At 38.1% G+C, this 16,434-nt stretch overlaps 6 protein-coding genes across 6 annotated transcripts; all 6 read left to right on the forward strand.

Moving 5' to 3' along the window:
- The first annotated feature begins 904 nt into the window (after positions 1-904).
- Positions 905-2,678, forward strand: LOC102289626 (gamma-crystallin M2). Its single transcript, XM_005933401.1, has 3 exons — positions 905-1,014; positions 1,281-1,523; positions 2,286-2,678. Exons 1-3 carry the CDS (start codon positions 1,003-1,005, stop codon positions 2,559-2,561), a joined length of 531 nt encoding a protein of 176 aa, XP_005933463.1. The 5' UTR covers positions 905-1,002; the 3' UTR covers positions 2,562-2,678.
- A 765-nt stretch (positions 2,679-3,443) lies between these two features.
- Positions 3,444-5,084, forward strand: LOC102290434 (gamma-crystallin M2). Its single transcript, XM_005933404.2, has 3 exons — positions 3,444-3,513; positions 3,591-3,833; positions 4,734-5,084. Exons 1-3 carry the CDS (start codon positions 3,505-3,507, stop codon positions 5,004-5,006), a joined length of 525 nt encoding a protein of 174 aa, XP_005933466.1. The 5' UTR covers positions 3,444-3,504; the 3' UTR covers positions 5,007-5,084.
- Positions 5,085-5,774: 690 nt separating this feature from the next.
- LOC102291260 (gamma-crystallin S-1-like) lies at positions 5,775-7,641 on the forward strand. The gene is made up of 3 exons (XM_005933408.2): positions 5,775-5,836; positions 6,035-6,277; positions 7,369-7,641. The coding sequence occupies exons 1-3, from the start codon at positions 5,783-5,785 to the stop codon at positions 7,639-7,641; spliced, it is 570 nt and encodes a 189-aa protein (XP_005933470.2). The 5' UTR covers positions 5,775-5,782.
- A 649-nt stretch (positions 7,642-8,290) lies between these two features.
- LOC102290735 (gamma-crystallin M2-like) lies at positions 8,291-9,438 on the forward strand. The gene is made up of 3 exons (XM_005933405.3): positions 8,291-8,423; positions 8,524-8,766; positions 9,085-9,438. The coding sequence occupies exons 1-3, from the start codon at positions 8,415-8,417 to the stop codon at positions 9,358-9,360; spliced, it is 528 nt and encodes a 175-aa protein (XP_005933467.1). The 5' UTR covers positions 8,291-8,414; the 3' UTR covers positions 9,361-9,438.
- Positions 9,439-10,787: 1,349 nt separating this feature from the next.
- si:dkey-57a22.15 (uncharacterized protein LOC795575 homolog) lies at positions 10,788-11,663 on the forward strand. The gene is made up of 3 exons (XM_005933410.2): positions 10,788-10,849; positions 10,983-11,225; positions 11,327-11,663. Exons 1-3 carry the CDS (start codon positions 10,841-10,843, stop codon positions 11,597-11,599), a joined length of 525 nt encoding a protein of 174 aa, XP_005933472.1. The 5' UTR covers positions 10,788-10,840; the 3' UTR covers positions 11,600-11,663.
- Positions 11,664-13,509: 1,846 nt separating this feature from the next.
- On the forward strand, positions 13,510-14,321 carry LOC102292499 (gamma-crystallin M1). Its single transcript, XM_005933412.1, has 3 exons — positions 13,510-13,561; positions 13,645-13,896; positions 13,999-14,321. Exons 1-3 carry the CDS (start codon positions 13,553-13,555, stop codon positions 14,272-14,274), a joined length of 537 nt encoding a protein of 178 aa, XP_005933474.1. The 5' UTR covers positions 13,510-13,552; the 3' UTR covers positions 14,275-14,321.
- The last annotated feature ends 2,113 nt before the right edge of the window (positions 14,322-16,434 follow it).

Here is a 16,434-nt window from a genome sequence, read left to right on the forward strand (position 1 = left end):
AGATATACAGCTGAGCCTTGTCCCGTCGAGGTGGCATGCGTTTATGGAGTGGCTGTTTGGTTTCTCCCATGTACAAGTCTAGGCACTCCTCATAGCATACAGCAATATAATTTTATGCTTTTGACAAGATTCACTTATTACTTGTTAAACATTCCAGTTTTGTCTTTGATGAAAACAATGAAATCATTTTTGTTACCTCGGGTTATGTTATTAATTTAGAGAATCAGTTTGTGGATAAATGATTATTGTAGGTTTGTTACCTTGCAGTATAAGCTACCCTGATGCAACTGTTGTTGCGGCTATATAAATACAATTGAATTGTTATAGAAATGTAAGAAAATCTCAAATGATTGACTTTTAGAATCAGTCCTAATCCATGCCCAGTAATATTTAGAAGCATTCGTTACCATTGTAAGAGAAAAACTGGATATTTGGTATCTCTTTACAATTACATATCAGATTGTTTGTAGAGTTACTAAAACTGTCAAATAAGTGTACCTGAATACAAACTCCAAAGTGACACAAAGTAAAAGCACCTAAATATCACTTTGGTACTGATATTGACTTTACACTGAAGGTGCCTGGTCCCATTTTCCTCATACAAATAAAACACACAAATCCACATTTTTCTTTTTTGGAATTTCTGCAAATGTTTATAGAGGCTGATTCATTTTGTGATTACCTCTGACATTCTGCGAGCAAAGATTAATCTCCTTGATGAGTGGATAAAATGTGTCTCTAATGTCCATATCAATAAAGAGGGCACAGTGGGTCAGTAATTTGCCTGGTAGGACTTTTGCATTGATGATTCAGGGATTTTCGCTGTATGCGCAGGATCAAGACTCTTGGCAACGATGCCAGTATGTTAAATCCCCACTCATTGAAAAAACAGCTAAAGTGGGATCTGCTAACCCTTTGATTGAGGTTTATATAGCGGGGCTCTGGTGCCGCTTTGTGAGACCACCATTTTTCTGTAGGTGACTGGCTCCAGCACACTGCAGGATGAGTAGTAAGGTAAGAGAGATTCATTTTGTTTAGAAGTGGGCTTCTTCAAGCTGACAAGTTGTGTTGCAGCTTCTCAAATAATGATTAGGTTCTAAAAACTAAACTGCCAGACACACCGACAAACTGACAGTGCCTTTAACTGACTTTAACAACCCATGACATAATCAACACTACCAGAATCACACATACAGGCTCGACTGAAATCTGTAGTACAGCATCACCAGACTTGGCTGTGACTGCCTCTGTCCACCCTCCTCCTCCTCCCCTGGCTTTAGATCATATTCTATGAGGACAGAAACTTCCAGGGTCGCTCGTATGAGTGCGACACCGACTGCCCTGACATGCACCCCCACTTCAGCCGCTGCAACTCTATCAAGGTGGAAAGTGGTTGCTGGGTGCTGTATGAGAAGCCCAACTACACTGGCTACCAGTATGTTCTGACCAGAGGCGAGTACCCAGACTACCAGCGCTGGATGGGCTACAATGACACCATCCGCTCCTGCCGTACCTTCTCCTATGTGAGTGAACAGGAAACTATGTGCAGTTAATACTGTGAAAAATGTCATTTGAGAATTACATTTTCTGACTTAGAAGTGGTTTTATGTCATTATTTAGATGATTAAACCACTGATTTTTACTGTTTTCTATCTGCACAAGCCAAATAACATGATTAAAATATTAGATATTTTTTCCTTCCAACTAAAGTTGCACTTTAATAAGAGTTTAGATTTAGTTGCTGAAAAGTGCTTTCCCTGTACGAATCTACATGAAATAGTTCAAGGTCAGGTGTAGGAGAAAGTAATGTTTGGCAAACAAGTAAATAAAAGTCAATTATAAATGTCAAATAAGTTGTTGTTGCTGTTTTCTCATAATTATGACACATTGTAAAACTGTATTAAATCAGGTTCCATGTATTATCTGTATATTATTATTTTTTATTTTAAGCACGTCTATGTTTAACTATTCTTTTGATGTGGCACGACAAATAAATACCAGCCTCTGACATTACTTAATGAAATTTTATTTGCTCACATGCAGATATCACTGAACAAGGCCAATGTAGGCCAACATTTAGCTGATACATTAATGCAGTCCTACAAATTTAAAATAAAAAACCCCCAATGGTTTTGACTTTTTTTTTTTTTTAGACATATTTATTTTTTAAGAGTAAGCTATGTCAATTTCCAATAAATCTTCCCCTCACACACACCCATACAGAGCTGCAGAGGTACTGATGCTACTCTAATTTTGTGTTTTACCTTACTGCTATGTTCATCCAGACCAGCGAGGGGCCCTACCGCATGCGCATCTACGAGCGACCCAACTTCCAGGGTCAGATGATGGAGTTCAGTGAGGACTGCGAGTCGGTGCAGGATCATTTTCGGAGCCGTGACATCTATTCCTGCAATGTCATGGACGGCTACTGGACCCTCTACGAGCACCCAAACTACCGTGGCAGGCAGTACTTCATGAAGCCCGGGGAGTACCGCAAGTTCAGTGACTGGGGGGCCACCTGCGCCACCACTGGCTCCTTCCGCAGAATCACAGAGTTCTAATCTGGATTGAATCGCTATAGAAAAACAAAACGAAATAAAAATGGTAACGTGTCTCAGCGATTGACTTAGCATTATTAAGATATAACTTCCTAAATAAATGGAGCTGTTGTTAAACTACTTTCTGTGCTTTCTTTGTTACTGACTGATTTAACTAACATCACATGAAATGACACATAAATGTTTCCATTTTGTGGAAACATTTCCAGCATTTAAGTATCATCATTTATTATATGGACATTCCACACATTGACACATTTATTTGAAACCTTAATAGTTTCCTGTGCCAGAATGAGCCTTTATCTCATTTTGACATACTTGCACATTCAATAAGGAGGTTGCCATGTGGCATTAATATAATTAAAATGAACATGGCATTGTTCTGCTTAATTTTTACTGCATAAAATTTAGTGAAATTGCAGCGGAGAGTTTTAGAACACACTCACTGACACGAGTGTCTCTAACTCTTTGTAATAAGGTAATTATTTACTTTCTGAATTCTCCTGATTAAAAAAAGGGCTAATTTTTGGTGTAATGTTTGTTGGAAGTACGGTTTTTAGTTTTTCTAGTAGTCAGTCTCACTCCTACAGAAAATTATAAATCAATATCAACACACACCAGCAAAAAGAAACGTTTTATAGGCATTTACTCACCCTTCATACTCTGAATCCAGCCCATTTAAAGCAAACACATGAAGATTGAAAGACTTGTGACTGTTCCAGCGCCTGCACATGTTGTAGCTCTTGCTGGAAGCTGTATGGCATCTGTTAACCTGAACACAGGACATGACAAACAGGAGTGGGTAGACTCTTGTAATATTTCTGCTGACACCACGCCTCATTTAAATAACACCAACTGCTCCTAAAAGGGTATTGTATATAAAGATGGAAGCTAATTTTAGGATTTAAAAACGCAGGAAGAAGTTTGACCAACAACAGCAGGCATTATGGGAAAGGTTTGTATGTCGTTTTACATGACGGATATCTGTAGATCAAAAATGAGCTTACATGCCTTTTTCTGTCCCTCGGTCAGATCATCTTCTATGAGGACAAGAACTTTGGAGGCCGTTACTATGAGTGCATGAGCGACTGTGCCAATTTGCACTCTATGTTTGACCACTGCCGCTCCATTAGAGTGGAAAGTGGCATGTTTATGATCTATGACCGTCCAGGCTACGCGGGAAACCAATACTTCATGAGGAGGGGAGAGTACTCTGACTACATGGGCATGACCGGTATGAATGACTGTGTCAGATCTTGTCGCATGATCCCCTCGGTAAGAACCTCAGTAAAATACCATCACTGTGTCATACTGCATCTTAACCTCTTACAATAATAGATTCAGCGCACAGAAAAACATGCACCAACTATTCAATGATTTTCTTTTTCGATTAAAAAAGTAACTACTCTGAAATTAGAAATGAAGGTGATTTCACTTAAACTAAAGAGGTCACTGCTGACTGCTCCAAAGCTGATAAAGTGCTGCTTTTGTGCTCTTCTGTTAATTCTAATGTTTTAAATTTTGCTTGCCTGTCCTCCAACATAACTGCCAAGCAGCAGACTGTATACTTGACTTTTAGCATGTAGCATTAGCCAATAAATGGGCTAATTTTGCTACAGCAATCTGTGTTCAGAGGTGTTTTTTGTTTAAAAAATATAAACTATCCTATCCCACCAGAGAACTTTTGTTTTCTGGGTAGAGGACCATGATGTAATATCCTTTTCGTCAACCATAGTAGCCACACGCTAGCTTGTTACTGTCTTTTTTCTCCCGTTTTATGGACAGTGGCAAGCTGGGTAAATTGTTAAGATGTATTAGAGTGAAAATCAGTCTGTTAATTGCACTGGTTTACATTATCAGATACTTGTGATACTTGTAATACATAATACTTGATATTAATATTTCATTTTTAAAAAGTATGGTGGTACTGGTATGTTAACATTAATTAACACCTACCATGCCTACCAGTGGTGTAGAGTAGAAATGGCCTAGAAACAGGCATCAGTGTTTACTCTCTTCTTTTAGTGCCAGTATCTATGCTAAGCTAGGCTAAGCAGCTTATTGCAGATATTTTATTAGGTATGTGGTGCATCATCTAACTCACAGCTATGCACATGAACAGATTTCACAAAAAACAAACCTAATGTGACCGTTTGACTTTCCTGACCTCTGCAGCACAGTGGCAGCTTCAGGATGAGGCTGTATGAGCATTTCGACATGGAAGGCGGAATGATGGAACTGACGGATGACTGTCCTAATCTCATGGACCGTTTCCGCCTCTCCAACTTCAACTCCTGCAATGTGATAGATGGCCACTGGCTGATGTATGAGCAACACCACTACAGGGGGCGCCACTACTACCTCTCACCTGGCCATTATAGGAGCTTCAGCAACTGGAACGCCATTAGCTCCAGGGTTGGGTCCATCCGACGTCTCATGGATTTATAAAGACGGAAGGACAGTTCTTGTGAAATGTCTACTCTTTGCCTTGTTTTACACACTGAATAAAATGGCATCAGTGCTCAAGTGTACTCAGTTTTGTTTTTGCTCTCTGTATCTAGAGGGCATCTTTCCCCAGGAGAATGTGCTGGGCTTGTGGCCTGACATCCTAACTCTCATAAGAGGATTGAATAAAATCATTCAAGCACTAACACTTTTCTCACCCAGGCTCAAGTGTTATCTATTGGACCTTTGTGTTTGTTTAGACATGAGCAAATATCCTACAAATTAACACAAGCATTTTGAAAGGTTGTCAGTAAAAATGTAAACATTGTTTCTATTTTGGTCAGAAATAAAGCTCACCACCAGATGGCAGTGGTAGAATAAAAATTACATAAAACACAAACTATCATTCTGTTGACAAAAACACAGACAGACTCATTTCTACCATGGGAAAAAATATTCTAATCAAGTAGCTCCAAATAAAACAACTGGAGGTTTTTATGAATGTAAACATTTAGAAGATATCTTGGTGAACGTGGGTGGAGCATAAACCCTCAGTCTGAGGTAAATTTTAGCAGTGCAACAACAAACAGCACCCATTCAGAGTTGACACTGGACCAGTCAGCGCTCACCTGTACATACATAATCCCCAAACATCTCTTCAGGATAACACAACGGCACAAATGCCAAAGATTCCTGGCATTACAATATGAATGACACGTGCAGAGTCTGCATTTCACATTCACTATATATGTAACAGGTTTGAGTCTTCAAAGAGCTGGATGGATCATACAGAGACTAGGCACAGGGCAGGAGAAACAGCCAACATGGGGAAGGTAAAAATGACAGTTTTGGGCAAACAAGCAGGTGGGGTACGAAATGCTAATAGGCTTCCTGAGTGTTCACAACGTGTACCGAGATGTCCATTAAAACCATGAAAATGCTCGTAATACTGAAGCAAATCTGATAATATTTGTTTCCAATGAGCATATTTGCAGTGCAAACACTGAAAAATATATGATTTGTATGTTTAGATTATCTTCTATGAGGACAACAACTTCTCTGGGCACCGTTTTGAGTGCTGTAATGACTGTGAGGACTTGTTAAGCCGACTCAGCCGCTGCAACTCAATCAAGGTGGAGAGTGGTTGCTTCATGATCTATGAAAAACCCAATTACTCTGGTAACCAGTACTACCTGAAGAGAGGAGAGTATCCGGACTTCCATCACTGGATGGGTGTCAACGAGTCTGTCAGCTCCTGTCGTTACATCCCTACGGTGAGCTACTGTTTGTTGGCCAAACCCAGCCTTATACATTCACTGGAGTTCACACTGCCTCTTGATAGATTGTGAGAATGTAAACTAACCAGACCTAACTTTTATTGAAACAATTTTTAAACCTTTGTTTTTAAAATGTATTTCAAGATTTTGCAAACACTTTTTAACCTACAGGTTTAAAAACAGTCTCCATTATAGACTCATTTATAATCTTAGCTGCCGTTCTGTTTTTAATATTTTCTAAGTAATAGCATATTATGTCTAATTTACTTATTCCAAGCTGTTATATAAATAAAATGGATCTTTATACAAGAGGGTGCATCTTAATTGTTGCTATTGATCTTCCAAAAACAACTGTTGTAAGACTAATTTTGCCTTTGGTGTAATATATTTTAAATGTTAGCGTGATTTCACTGTTGTTTCACCTTAAAGAAAGGCTAAATCAGTATTTGAATTTAATTTTACTTTGGATTTTCTTTGAAGAAAATGTAAAAAGAGGGTAGCTTTTACCATGAAAATGGTCAAATCAGATATGAATACATGACGTTTTGCTAATTATAACTTTATTTAAATAACTACAGAATTAGTCTGCTCTATAAAGGTGCATAAATGCTGACACAAATCTAATGCCTATCAAAACACTTTATAATAAAAATATCCATCCAGTCAATCTGTACCACAGTTTTTAGAGTCTTGAAGATGGGCTGGCCCAGGTACTGGATTTCCACTCACAGGTTTTGCAGACTCTAGTTGTAAATGAGCCATTAACACATGTTTTAAAGTCCACTTTAAGTATTTTTTGCCTTCACTTTTTGTGCAATCTGAGGAAGTGGAACTGTGTCTTTCATTTTGACCAAAGTAGGTACATTAGCATGTTTAGCTAGGTTAGCTAGCAAGCTAAAAACATATTATTTCATTGTCGTTCAAAAAATCAGTTTCCCAAACTCATTCAGTATTATTTCCTTGTAGCAAAATAGAAGATTCCATAATTACATTCGAGAGTCATTACAAATATAACAACTTTTTTTTTGTAGAGGTAGTTCCTGAAGGTGCAGCTGAGTAAATAATGACCATCTTTGATTCAAAACTAGGAGCCTGGGATGTTCAACATGCGTCTGTATGAGCGGATCGAGTTTGGGGGTCAGGTGATGGACCTTGTGGATGACTGTCCCAGTGTCATGGATCGCTTCCACGTTAATGACATCTTCTCCTGCAACGTGAAAAATGGCAACTGGCTCTTCTACGAGCACCCAAACTACCGGGGCAAGATGTACCTGATAAGGCCTGGAGAGTATAAGAGGTTCAGTGAGTGGGGTGGCAGGAGTGCCAGAGTCGGATCCATCAAACGCATCATGGACTATTGACCACTTTTGGTAGTTGCCAGAGCTACATGAACATTTTAGAGAGCCTTCATAGTCAGATAATTATGCTTGCAACACTAAAGAAAGAAACAGAAAACAGTTTTTGTCACTTAATCAAAATACTACTGTCCTGCATCAGAACATTCCCTTATGTAAAGCTTGGGCTCACCATTGGACTCACCATTGTAATAAAGCAATTGCAAAATGGAGTCGTCATAGTCCATTCAGTTGTGAGGAGGACCTCATTTATCAAAGCATGATTTGTTAGTACTGTAACGTTTCAAACAAACAGATTAGTCCATGGTGGTAACCTGATCTAAGTAAGACATTTTTGTAAGTCCTTCATATGAAGTCATAGCCAACATGTTTGATACTTTAGAAATGTTGACTCACATAAAAAAAAACCCAACAAGCAAACAGCTGGCAGCTTGTGCAAATTATGTGCTGGCTCTATTAAATATCAGTATTATTCTGCTGATGTTGTGCAGGACTATGTGACTATCATCCTATTGTACAACAGCATTTTCGGGAAGAAATTGTGATGAACATGGAGGAAAGAACAATAACGACACACACCAAGAGTCATCTATACATAAACAGATTTTCCTATCTGCCCACCCCCACTTGTGATCCATCATCACTGTGGGGATATATTTAAATGACAATACTTTATGCTGTGCAATCACACAGCAGTCCTTTCTTTCTTTCTTTTTTATAAAGCACAGTAGCTTGGCTCAGGGACAGCACTGGTAATAGAGTCTGATGCCAACACAACCATGGGAAAGGTAAAGAAACTAAATGTTGTGGTTTTACAAAACTCCTGTTTTTGTGGCTTCTAACAGCACTCTGTAAAAAAGTGTCCGTGTGTGCCTGTTGCTTTTGCAGATCATTTTTTACGAAGACAGAAACTTCCAAGGGCGCTCTCATGAGTGCAGCAGCGACTGTGCCGATCTTCACACCTACTTCAACAGATGCAACTCCATCAGGGTGGAGAGTGGCTGCTTCATGGTGTATGAGAGGCCCAACTACATGGGCAATCAGTACTATCTGAGGAGAGGAGAGTACTCTGATAACCAGCGTATGATTGGCATTAATGACTGTGTCAGATCTTGCCGTATGATCCCACAGGTAGGTCATAATGACTTGCTTTAAGACCCTGTTATAACCCCATAATATCCATCAGGTTACCAGAAACCCATATTGGGTTACTGCTAAATGGGCAGATATTCAGAAACTATAAATTAATTTTAGCACCATAGAGTTTACTGAAAGCTCTTTTGCAAGATGTTAATAGACAAAAATATTATATTAAGGGACTAGTTTTTAATTCCTTATAGGTTACCCGGTCAACTCTTGCTTTTCAAAAATGTTTTAAGTAATTAAATGTATGTAAAGAAGGACCTGATTGGGGAGATTATAAGAGTTTTTTTTAAATTTCTTTGCTAGCACCAGGGTTCCTACAGGATGAGGCTTTACGAGCGTGCTGACATGACCGGGCAGATGCATGAGCTGGTCGATGACTGTCCAAATGTCCAAGACCAACTCAGCATGTCTGATTTCAACTCCTGCAATGTGATGGACGGCCACTGGCTACTGTACGACCAACCTAACTACAAGGGCAGAGTGTACTACCTCAGGCCTGGAGAGTATCGGAGGTACAGTGACTGGGGAGGCATCAGCCCAAGGATCGGCTCCATCAGAAGAATCACTGACTTCAACTGAAGTCAAGCTTCATTTAAATGCATCTTTCAATGACTTGAATTGTCTGTATTCCCAATAAACTTTAACTGCTTAATAAAACAAGCATCTTTTATTTCCATGTATCACTACAAAACTTCATTAATATTTTGCAAAGGACCCTTAAGATGGCAGATGAGTTTTTTCTTGCAATCAAATATCACAGAATGGAAAATAAGTACTCTTTGGGGCCAGTGGTGAAACAATTTATCTACCAGCTTCTGGGTAACTGGGCACTATAGTTTAATCTCCTCTATGCTTAGGCATACCATGGCAAACAATACCTCTCCCAGTTGGTTGGCTCGATAGGATTAGCTGGTCTGCGGTGGGAGAATTTATCCATACGATTAGTGTTAAACACTACGCTGCACGGTGTAGGAGAGGAAACTGATCCTGGACACCTCGGACAACAAATGACAAAATATGGAATAAACAATGTAAGAACGAGATTGATCTGGCAAAGCTGGTAACATAAGCACATGTTTTTTAAACAGTTTAAAATTAATGTCAGACACATTACACTGTTATGATTGACATTTGCTTTGAAACAGCTCACAAGGACCAAAAACATTCATTATGCTAAAGATTGTCTTAAAGATTTTAAACAAACAACAAAAAACGTAAAAGTTAAACAAAATTTATCTGGAAAATAAGTATAATATAAACTTTAACTTTTTTAGTGATTGATAAACTACACTACTAAGTGATATTAAATACAGAAACCGTAACATTTTCACATAAGTCTTACATTTGAAGAGAGAGGGAGAGGAAAAAAAGGCTCAAATCAAGGTGAAATTTACTATTGCACAGTTTTCAGCATAACAAAATGTTATAAGTAATTAATTATATTTGACTAGTGGCTGGTGGTAACACCAAGAAATAAAAATAATAGGAGTTATGTGTCCAGGTCCATTTCTCCTGTAGGGGGAGTCTTCAGAAAGTCAAATTACTGTGAGTAAGTAATTGTGAAAGTCCTAAATCATTTAAAAATAGTGAATTTTACATTGCTTAACATACAGTAAACTTTAAAAGTATATACAAAACTTCTGTTATCTTCTATGTCACATGAAGACTGGCAGCACAGTATACACACGCTTGTTTATTTGCATATGGTGGGGTTGCTCAGGTAGAAGGAGAGTAAATGGCTTCCTGCTCTGTTACACAACATATTTAATGCCAAAGCCCTGTTCCATATTGTTCTGCAGCTATTGTCCACTGGATGTGTGGATACCATACTAGTCTTTTCCTTTGTCCATGCATGTCAAAACACCAAACCAGTTAATTTATCCTTTTTTTCAAATACAGATCCATATTTCTCACCCAATGTTGGGCTCTAACAAAAAGGTAAACATGTGCTAGTAGCCTTCAATTATAACTATGAGATAATTTGAATAACAATGCATTTGTTTGTCGCAAGGTAGTATAAAAAGCCCTGAAAACATGGGGAATCTCTCCAACGGAGACCATGGGCAAGGTAAGTACTGGTTTTTTCTCTCTCTGCTCATATTGAATGTTAGTTAAATATGTTGGTGGTCTTTTACACTTTTTTTTTTGCTGGAAAGTCTTAACTGAGCAGCTGAAGCTACGACTCTTTTATTTTTCATTAGATTATCTTTTACGAGGACAAGAACTTCCAGGGTCGCTCCTATGAGTGCAGTAATGACTGCACAGACCTTCACTTGTACTTCAGCCGCTGCAACTCCATCAGGGTAGAGAGTGGCTGCTTTATGATCTATGAGCGCCCTAACTTCATGGGCCACCAGTATTTCATGAGGAGGGGAGAGTATCCTGACTACCAGAGGTGGATGGGCTTCAGCAGCTGTATCCGCTCCTGTAGGATGATTCCAGTGGTAAGACAGACATAACGCTGAAAAATACACCTAGACATAATGGTTTCACTGAAATATGGCAAAGGTTTGAACATGTTGCTGATTCTCTTCTGGCCCCACAGTATCGAGGTTCCTACAGATTGCGTATCTATGAGAAGCCTGACTTCAGTGGTCACATGATGGAGTTCATGGATGACTGTCCCTGTGTGTCTGACCGTTTCCATCACCGCCATGTCTACTCCAGTAACGTTATGAATGGCTACTGGATCTTCTACGAGTACCCCAACTACCGAGGCAGACAGTACTTCCTAAGACCCGGGGAGTACAGGAGGTACCGCGATTGGTGCGCCACCTGCGCCATTGTCGGCTCCTTCAGGAGAGTCACCGAATTTTAGCCATCAACTGAAACCTTGCTGTAAATATAAAGCACTTTGTTTATTAAAGATGTTGAATTTTTAACTCGTCTTGTGAATTTGTTTTGATTGAGTTGTTCAGCTTTGAAACTGTGATTGCTTTGTTGCGGGTACATAACGGGACCCATCAAAAGACTGGTAACATGTTGACTGTTTGGTCTGCAGATCCTGTACTTTTCTGTAGGTCCTGTGAAGAACAATACCTACTTTTGTTTATTAAATTAGATGTAATTAAAAAAACAACACCCTGGCCAGTCCAGCTGATCTTAAACAAATAAACTATACATCAAGTAGGCAACAACAAAATCATCTACAGCATTATTGTTTTGACTCACTTGTTGTACTTTCTGGAATGAAAGAAAGAATCTGTGTATAACACAATGATACATTAATTTCATGACTATCTGTCATATTCTACATACTAATACTAGGTATTTGTACCATTATTTCTTATCAACATTGCTGAATCCCTTATTATGTTGGTAATCATAAGTATTTATAAACTTAATAAAATAACTTCTTTTCTTATGTTTGAATTTTTATATTAATATTATTAACTTAATATTGTAATTTCTTTTGAAATCGCCCAAATTCCACTCTTTAGGACAAAGTTAAACAAAGCCCTAATGTCAGTCAGGAGAGATATGTTTCCAGATGTGATTTTCTTTTAGATTTTTCTTATCGAAGTTGTAGACCACATGGCGCAATCCTTCTTCAAAATCCCAGCTCACGATGTTCACGATGGCTCATCAGTATTTCTACTTACCGTCTAATATATACGTCTCACTTGAACAACTGTATAGTTATTATATAGCCTAAAACCCAATCATAACAACAGAGTCTTTTTTCAGGACTTCCTAATAAACTCAACTTTTCAAAATAAGGGAACTGAGTGTCTTTATATAATTTTAGTTACAGTGCAAGAAGAAGAGGCAGATCAGTGATAGAAATGAGTGTTTCTGATCCAAATTTGCAAAAACGTTTAAACAAATGCCTGCAAATGAAAAAGTAAATTAATGCAACTGAAATGAATTAGTGCAATATCATCATATTGCTAATGCTTTTTCTCCAGCCAGCTGCTGTTAAAGTATTGCAAAAAAGGAACAACCAGATGTTGCATGATGGAATTAGAGGAGTGACACATTTTTAATTTTAATTTCTTTAGAATTAAGCTGTGTGAATGCAAATTAAAGTATTCTCCATAGGTTTATGTACATAAACTGTCTGAACTTTTAATATTGCATAAATCCATCTACTGCTAACCTACTTTTTAAACTTTTTTAGTAACTCATCAAAAGTAAGAATACTGAATAATTAGTTACTATATTTTATGAGATTAGAATGTTGATAGCTGTGTTTGTTTAAAGGCTGTGTATCTTACTGTAGCTTGTGTATGGCCTTTCATCTCATGATTATTTATCACACTTTAATGTTATAGTATAATAACATCCGTAAGAACTTAATAAAGCATGCAGATTCTCCTTTAAATGAAGCTCAGTCTTTTAAGTTACGGAACATATTTCTTATTATCGAGAGTCCTGTAAGCCGGCAGTTAGTATATTTATTTCTTTGTATTAACTGAATCTTTCTACAGTTTGTCAGAAGTTTACCACAGATGTAGCCTGATGTCATGTTCTTTCCATCCCTGATTACTAACTGTATGTGAAGAGCCTTCTGACTCAAAATGGAACACACACAAAGCATATGCTTATAATAGACAATACGGATGACTGCTGCCAGAAATGTATGGATGGAGAACCATTGTTAGTCATTTATAGGCCCCGTTCAGCAAAAGTAATACTGCTAATTCATCAGCTTTGCACATTTGAATAACAACACATCATGGCCCCTGGGATTTTGTATAAAAAGGCCCTGGAATCATGGAGTTGGCAGAGCAAGTTGAACCATCCACTGGGAACAACCTTAACCACCATCATGGGCAAGGTAATGGGATGATTTTTACTGTAAAAGGAAGCAAAAATAATCTTCTTTAATCGATTTACTGATTTATCATTTTGTTTTTTCAGATCGTCTTCTACGAGGACAGGAACTTCCAGGGTCGCTCCTATGAGTGCACGAGCGACTGCTCTGACATGTCCTCCTACCTGAGCAGGTGCCAGTCCTGCAGGGTGGAGAGCGGCTGCTTCATGGTCTATGAGCGTCCCAACTACATGGGCATGCAGTTCTTCCTTAGGAGGGGCGAGTACCATGACATGCAGCGCATGATGAGCATGGGAATGATGTTTGATTCCATCAGATCCTGCAGAATGATCCCCTTTGTAAGACGTGCTTCACTTTTGCTACTATAATTTTGATTCATTATTAACTTTTAAAATGCGCCTTAGTAATCATACTTACATTTTCTCTACATTTAATTACAGCACAGAGGCCAGTTCAGGATGAGGATCTATGAGAGGGAGAACTTCGGTGGTCAGATGAACGAGCTGATGGACGACTGCGACAGCATCATGGACCGCTACCGCATGTCCGACTGCATGTCCTGCAACGTGATGGATGGCCACTGGCTGATGTACGAGCAAGCCCACTACAGAGGCAGGATGATGTACCTGAGGCCCGGAGAGTACAGGAGCTTCAGGGACATGGGAATGAGCGGGATGAGGTTCATGAGCATGAGGCGTATCACTGATATGTGCTAGACTTCTGTATTTGACTTCAGTAAATAAAAGCAATGTGTACTTCATAACCACATTTGTCACATGCACTTTCTTTATGTTGCTACATTTTTTATGTAGCTACATCTACGTACCTAACTGCAAGAAAGCATTCCCTAACTATACCCCAAATTACGTGTTACTCAATAACTAAATATATACATAATTATCATGTTCAACTTAAAAAATAATAAGAACGATCAGCAGTTTTATAGCAAAGTCAAGACAGCTTCCATTCAGTAAATGATGAGGCTAAGTCTATAGAACAACCCTAGGCTTTTGCGTTTAGCCATCCTCAGTTAGCATACGAACTTTTATTCTGGAACTAAAGACTATAACAACTAGGACAAATAAGACTGTAAATACAACAACAGCATAAGCATTCAAATCTGCAATAACTGACCTACGAAGCAGTAATGTTGTTAAAACTGATGTATTAGGCCAGAACGTCACTTAATATTTCACTTCATCATGCATTGTCAATATTTTTCCAAAAATGTACTTTTTTGGATTATAAATATTATATTTAATTAAAAACTGAACAACTAACTAACTAATCAAAATATCTACACTCTTGTTTGTAGCACCAAAGAAAAATACACCTAATTTACCCATTTTTCATTGAACACACACACAAAGGAGGAGGAGAAGAAATATATAGATAGAAATATATAGAGGTCTATTGAGAATAAACAATTTTTTTTCGATTTTCGATTCCCCCCCCCGTTTTTTTCCTATTGAAAAACACAAAAATAATTATTTGCTTTGCTAAACTAATTAGCCTAATTTAGCAAAATAAACTATATTAATATTTACGTTTTATTTTATTAAAATAAAAAAAAAGATCTAATAAAAAAGTAAATTCAATAGTTTTTCTTTAATTGTTTAATTTGGTAAAATGAAAACAAACAAACAAACAAACAAACAAGGAATATCACAGATCTAGGTCGACTCAAACACAGGACTCAATATCAAGTTCAGTGCATTTATTTACAGTGAATAATGTGTAACACAGAAGATCAACAGTAGCGATGGTCCCAGTCCCCTCAGGCAAGGTTTTCCACAGAGCCACACTTTCCCACAGATTCTTTCTACAGATCACCAACACAGGTTTCTCTGGGAGGATCACAAGTTCACAGGGAAACAATGAGTGAGATTCTTCCTTGGAGGAAAGTAGCAACATGTACAGAAGCCGTAAAACAAACCAGCGAGGACTGAAGGTCAGCCACCACTGCCTTAAAAAGTTGTCACAACAACGACATCAGGAGCAACTGTGAGACTGAGTGAGACACACACACACACACACAGACGCACACACACACACACACACACACACACATAGACAGAGGAGAGGTAGAGTGTTTATAAGAGAGAGATAGATAGAAAGTAGTGAGCCAACTGGAGAGGACAAAGGGAACATGACAGTAACATCAAACGAAGATCTTTTTGTAATGCAAAAATAATTTCAAATTTTGATTTATCTGACCTCTAACAGAGGAAATTTTCAATTTGCTTCAGTCCATTTTAATCAGCTTTCAGTGTTTTTCCGGATGATATGTTTCATTAACCTATATTTGCGGCTGGCACAGCAAACTGTGCTCAGAGACAATGATTTCTGGAAGAGTTCCTGAGCCCATACAGTGCATTTCCATGAAGCTGCCTGAAGATCACACGTTGCACAACTACACACAACCTTTTGATGATATACTGCACATCACGATGACATATTAAAAACTCATATACTCAACTCTGCTGAACCCGTAAATGCATTTTCCTTACAAATCTGCAGAGGTGGCAAAAGTACAGACATTCTGCACGTAATTAGAAGTACAGATACTAGTGTTACAGACTAGTTCAGTAAAAGTTGAAGATTCAGCTTCTTTACTTAAGTAAAAGTGAAAAAGTACAGGTTCTGAAATGTAAGAAAACTAGTAATGTAATGTAATAATAAAATTAATGAGTAGATGGGAATACAAATTTGATTTTAATTCTAATTGTATTTAGCTTCAATCAGAAGAATAATGTACAGTATATCTATTTTCTTTTGCCTATATTGCAAAAGTGCCTGCAAACAGGAAATTAGTAGTTTAAAGAGGAATTCTGCAGGTGGGACCCTAAATTCGGTTGTATTGAAAAGAAAAGAAT

Source organism: Haplochromis burtoni, unplaced genomic scaffold (assembly GCF_018398535.1).
Source record: "Haplochromis burtoni strain Fernald_Lab_line unplaced genomic scaffold, NCSU_Asbu1 Contig_165, whole genome shotgun sequence".
NCBI lineage: Eukaryota > Metazoa > Chordata > Actinopteri > Cichliformes > Cichlidae > Haplochromis > Haplochromis burtoni.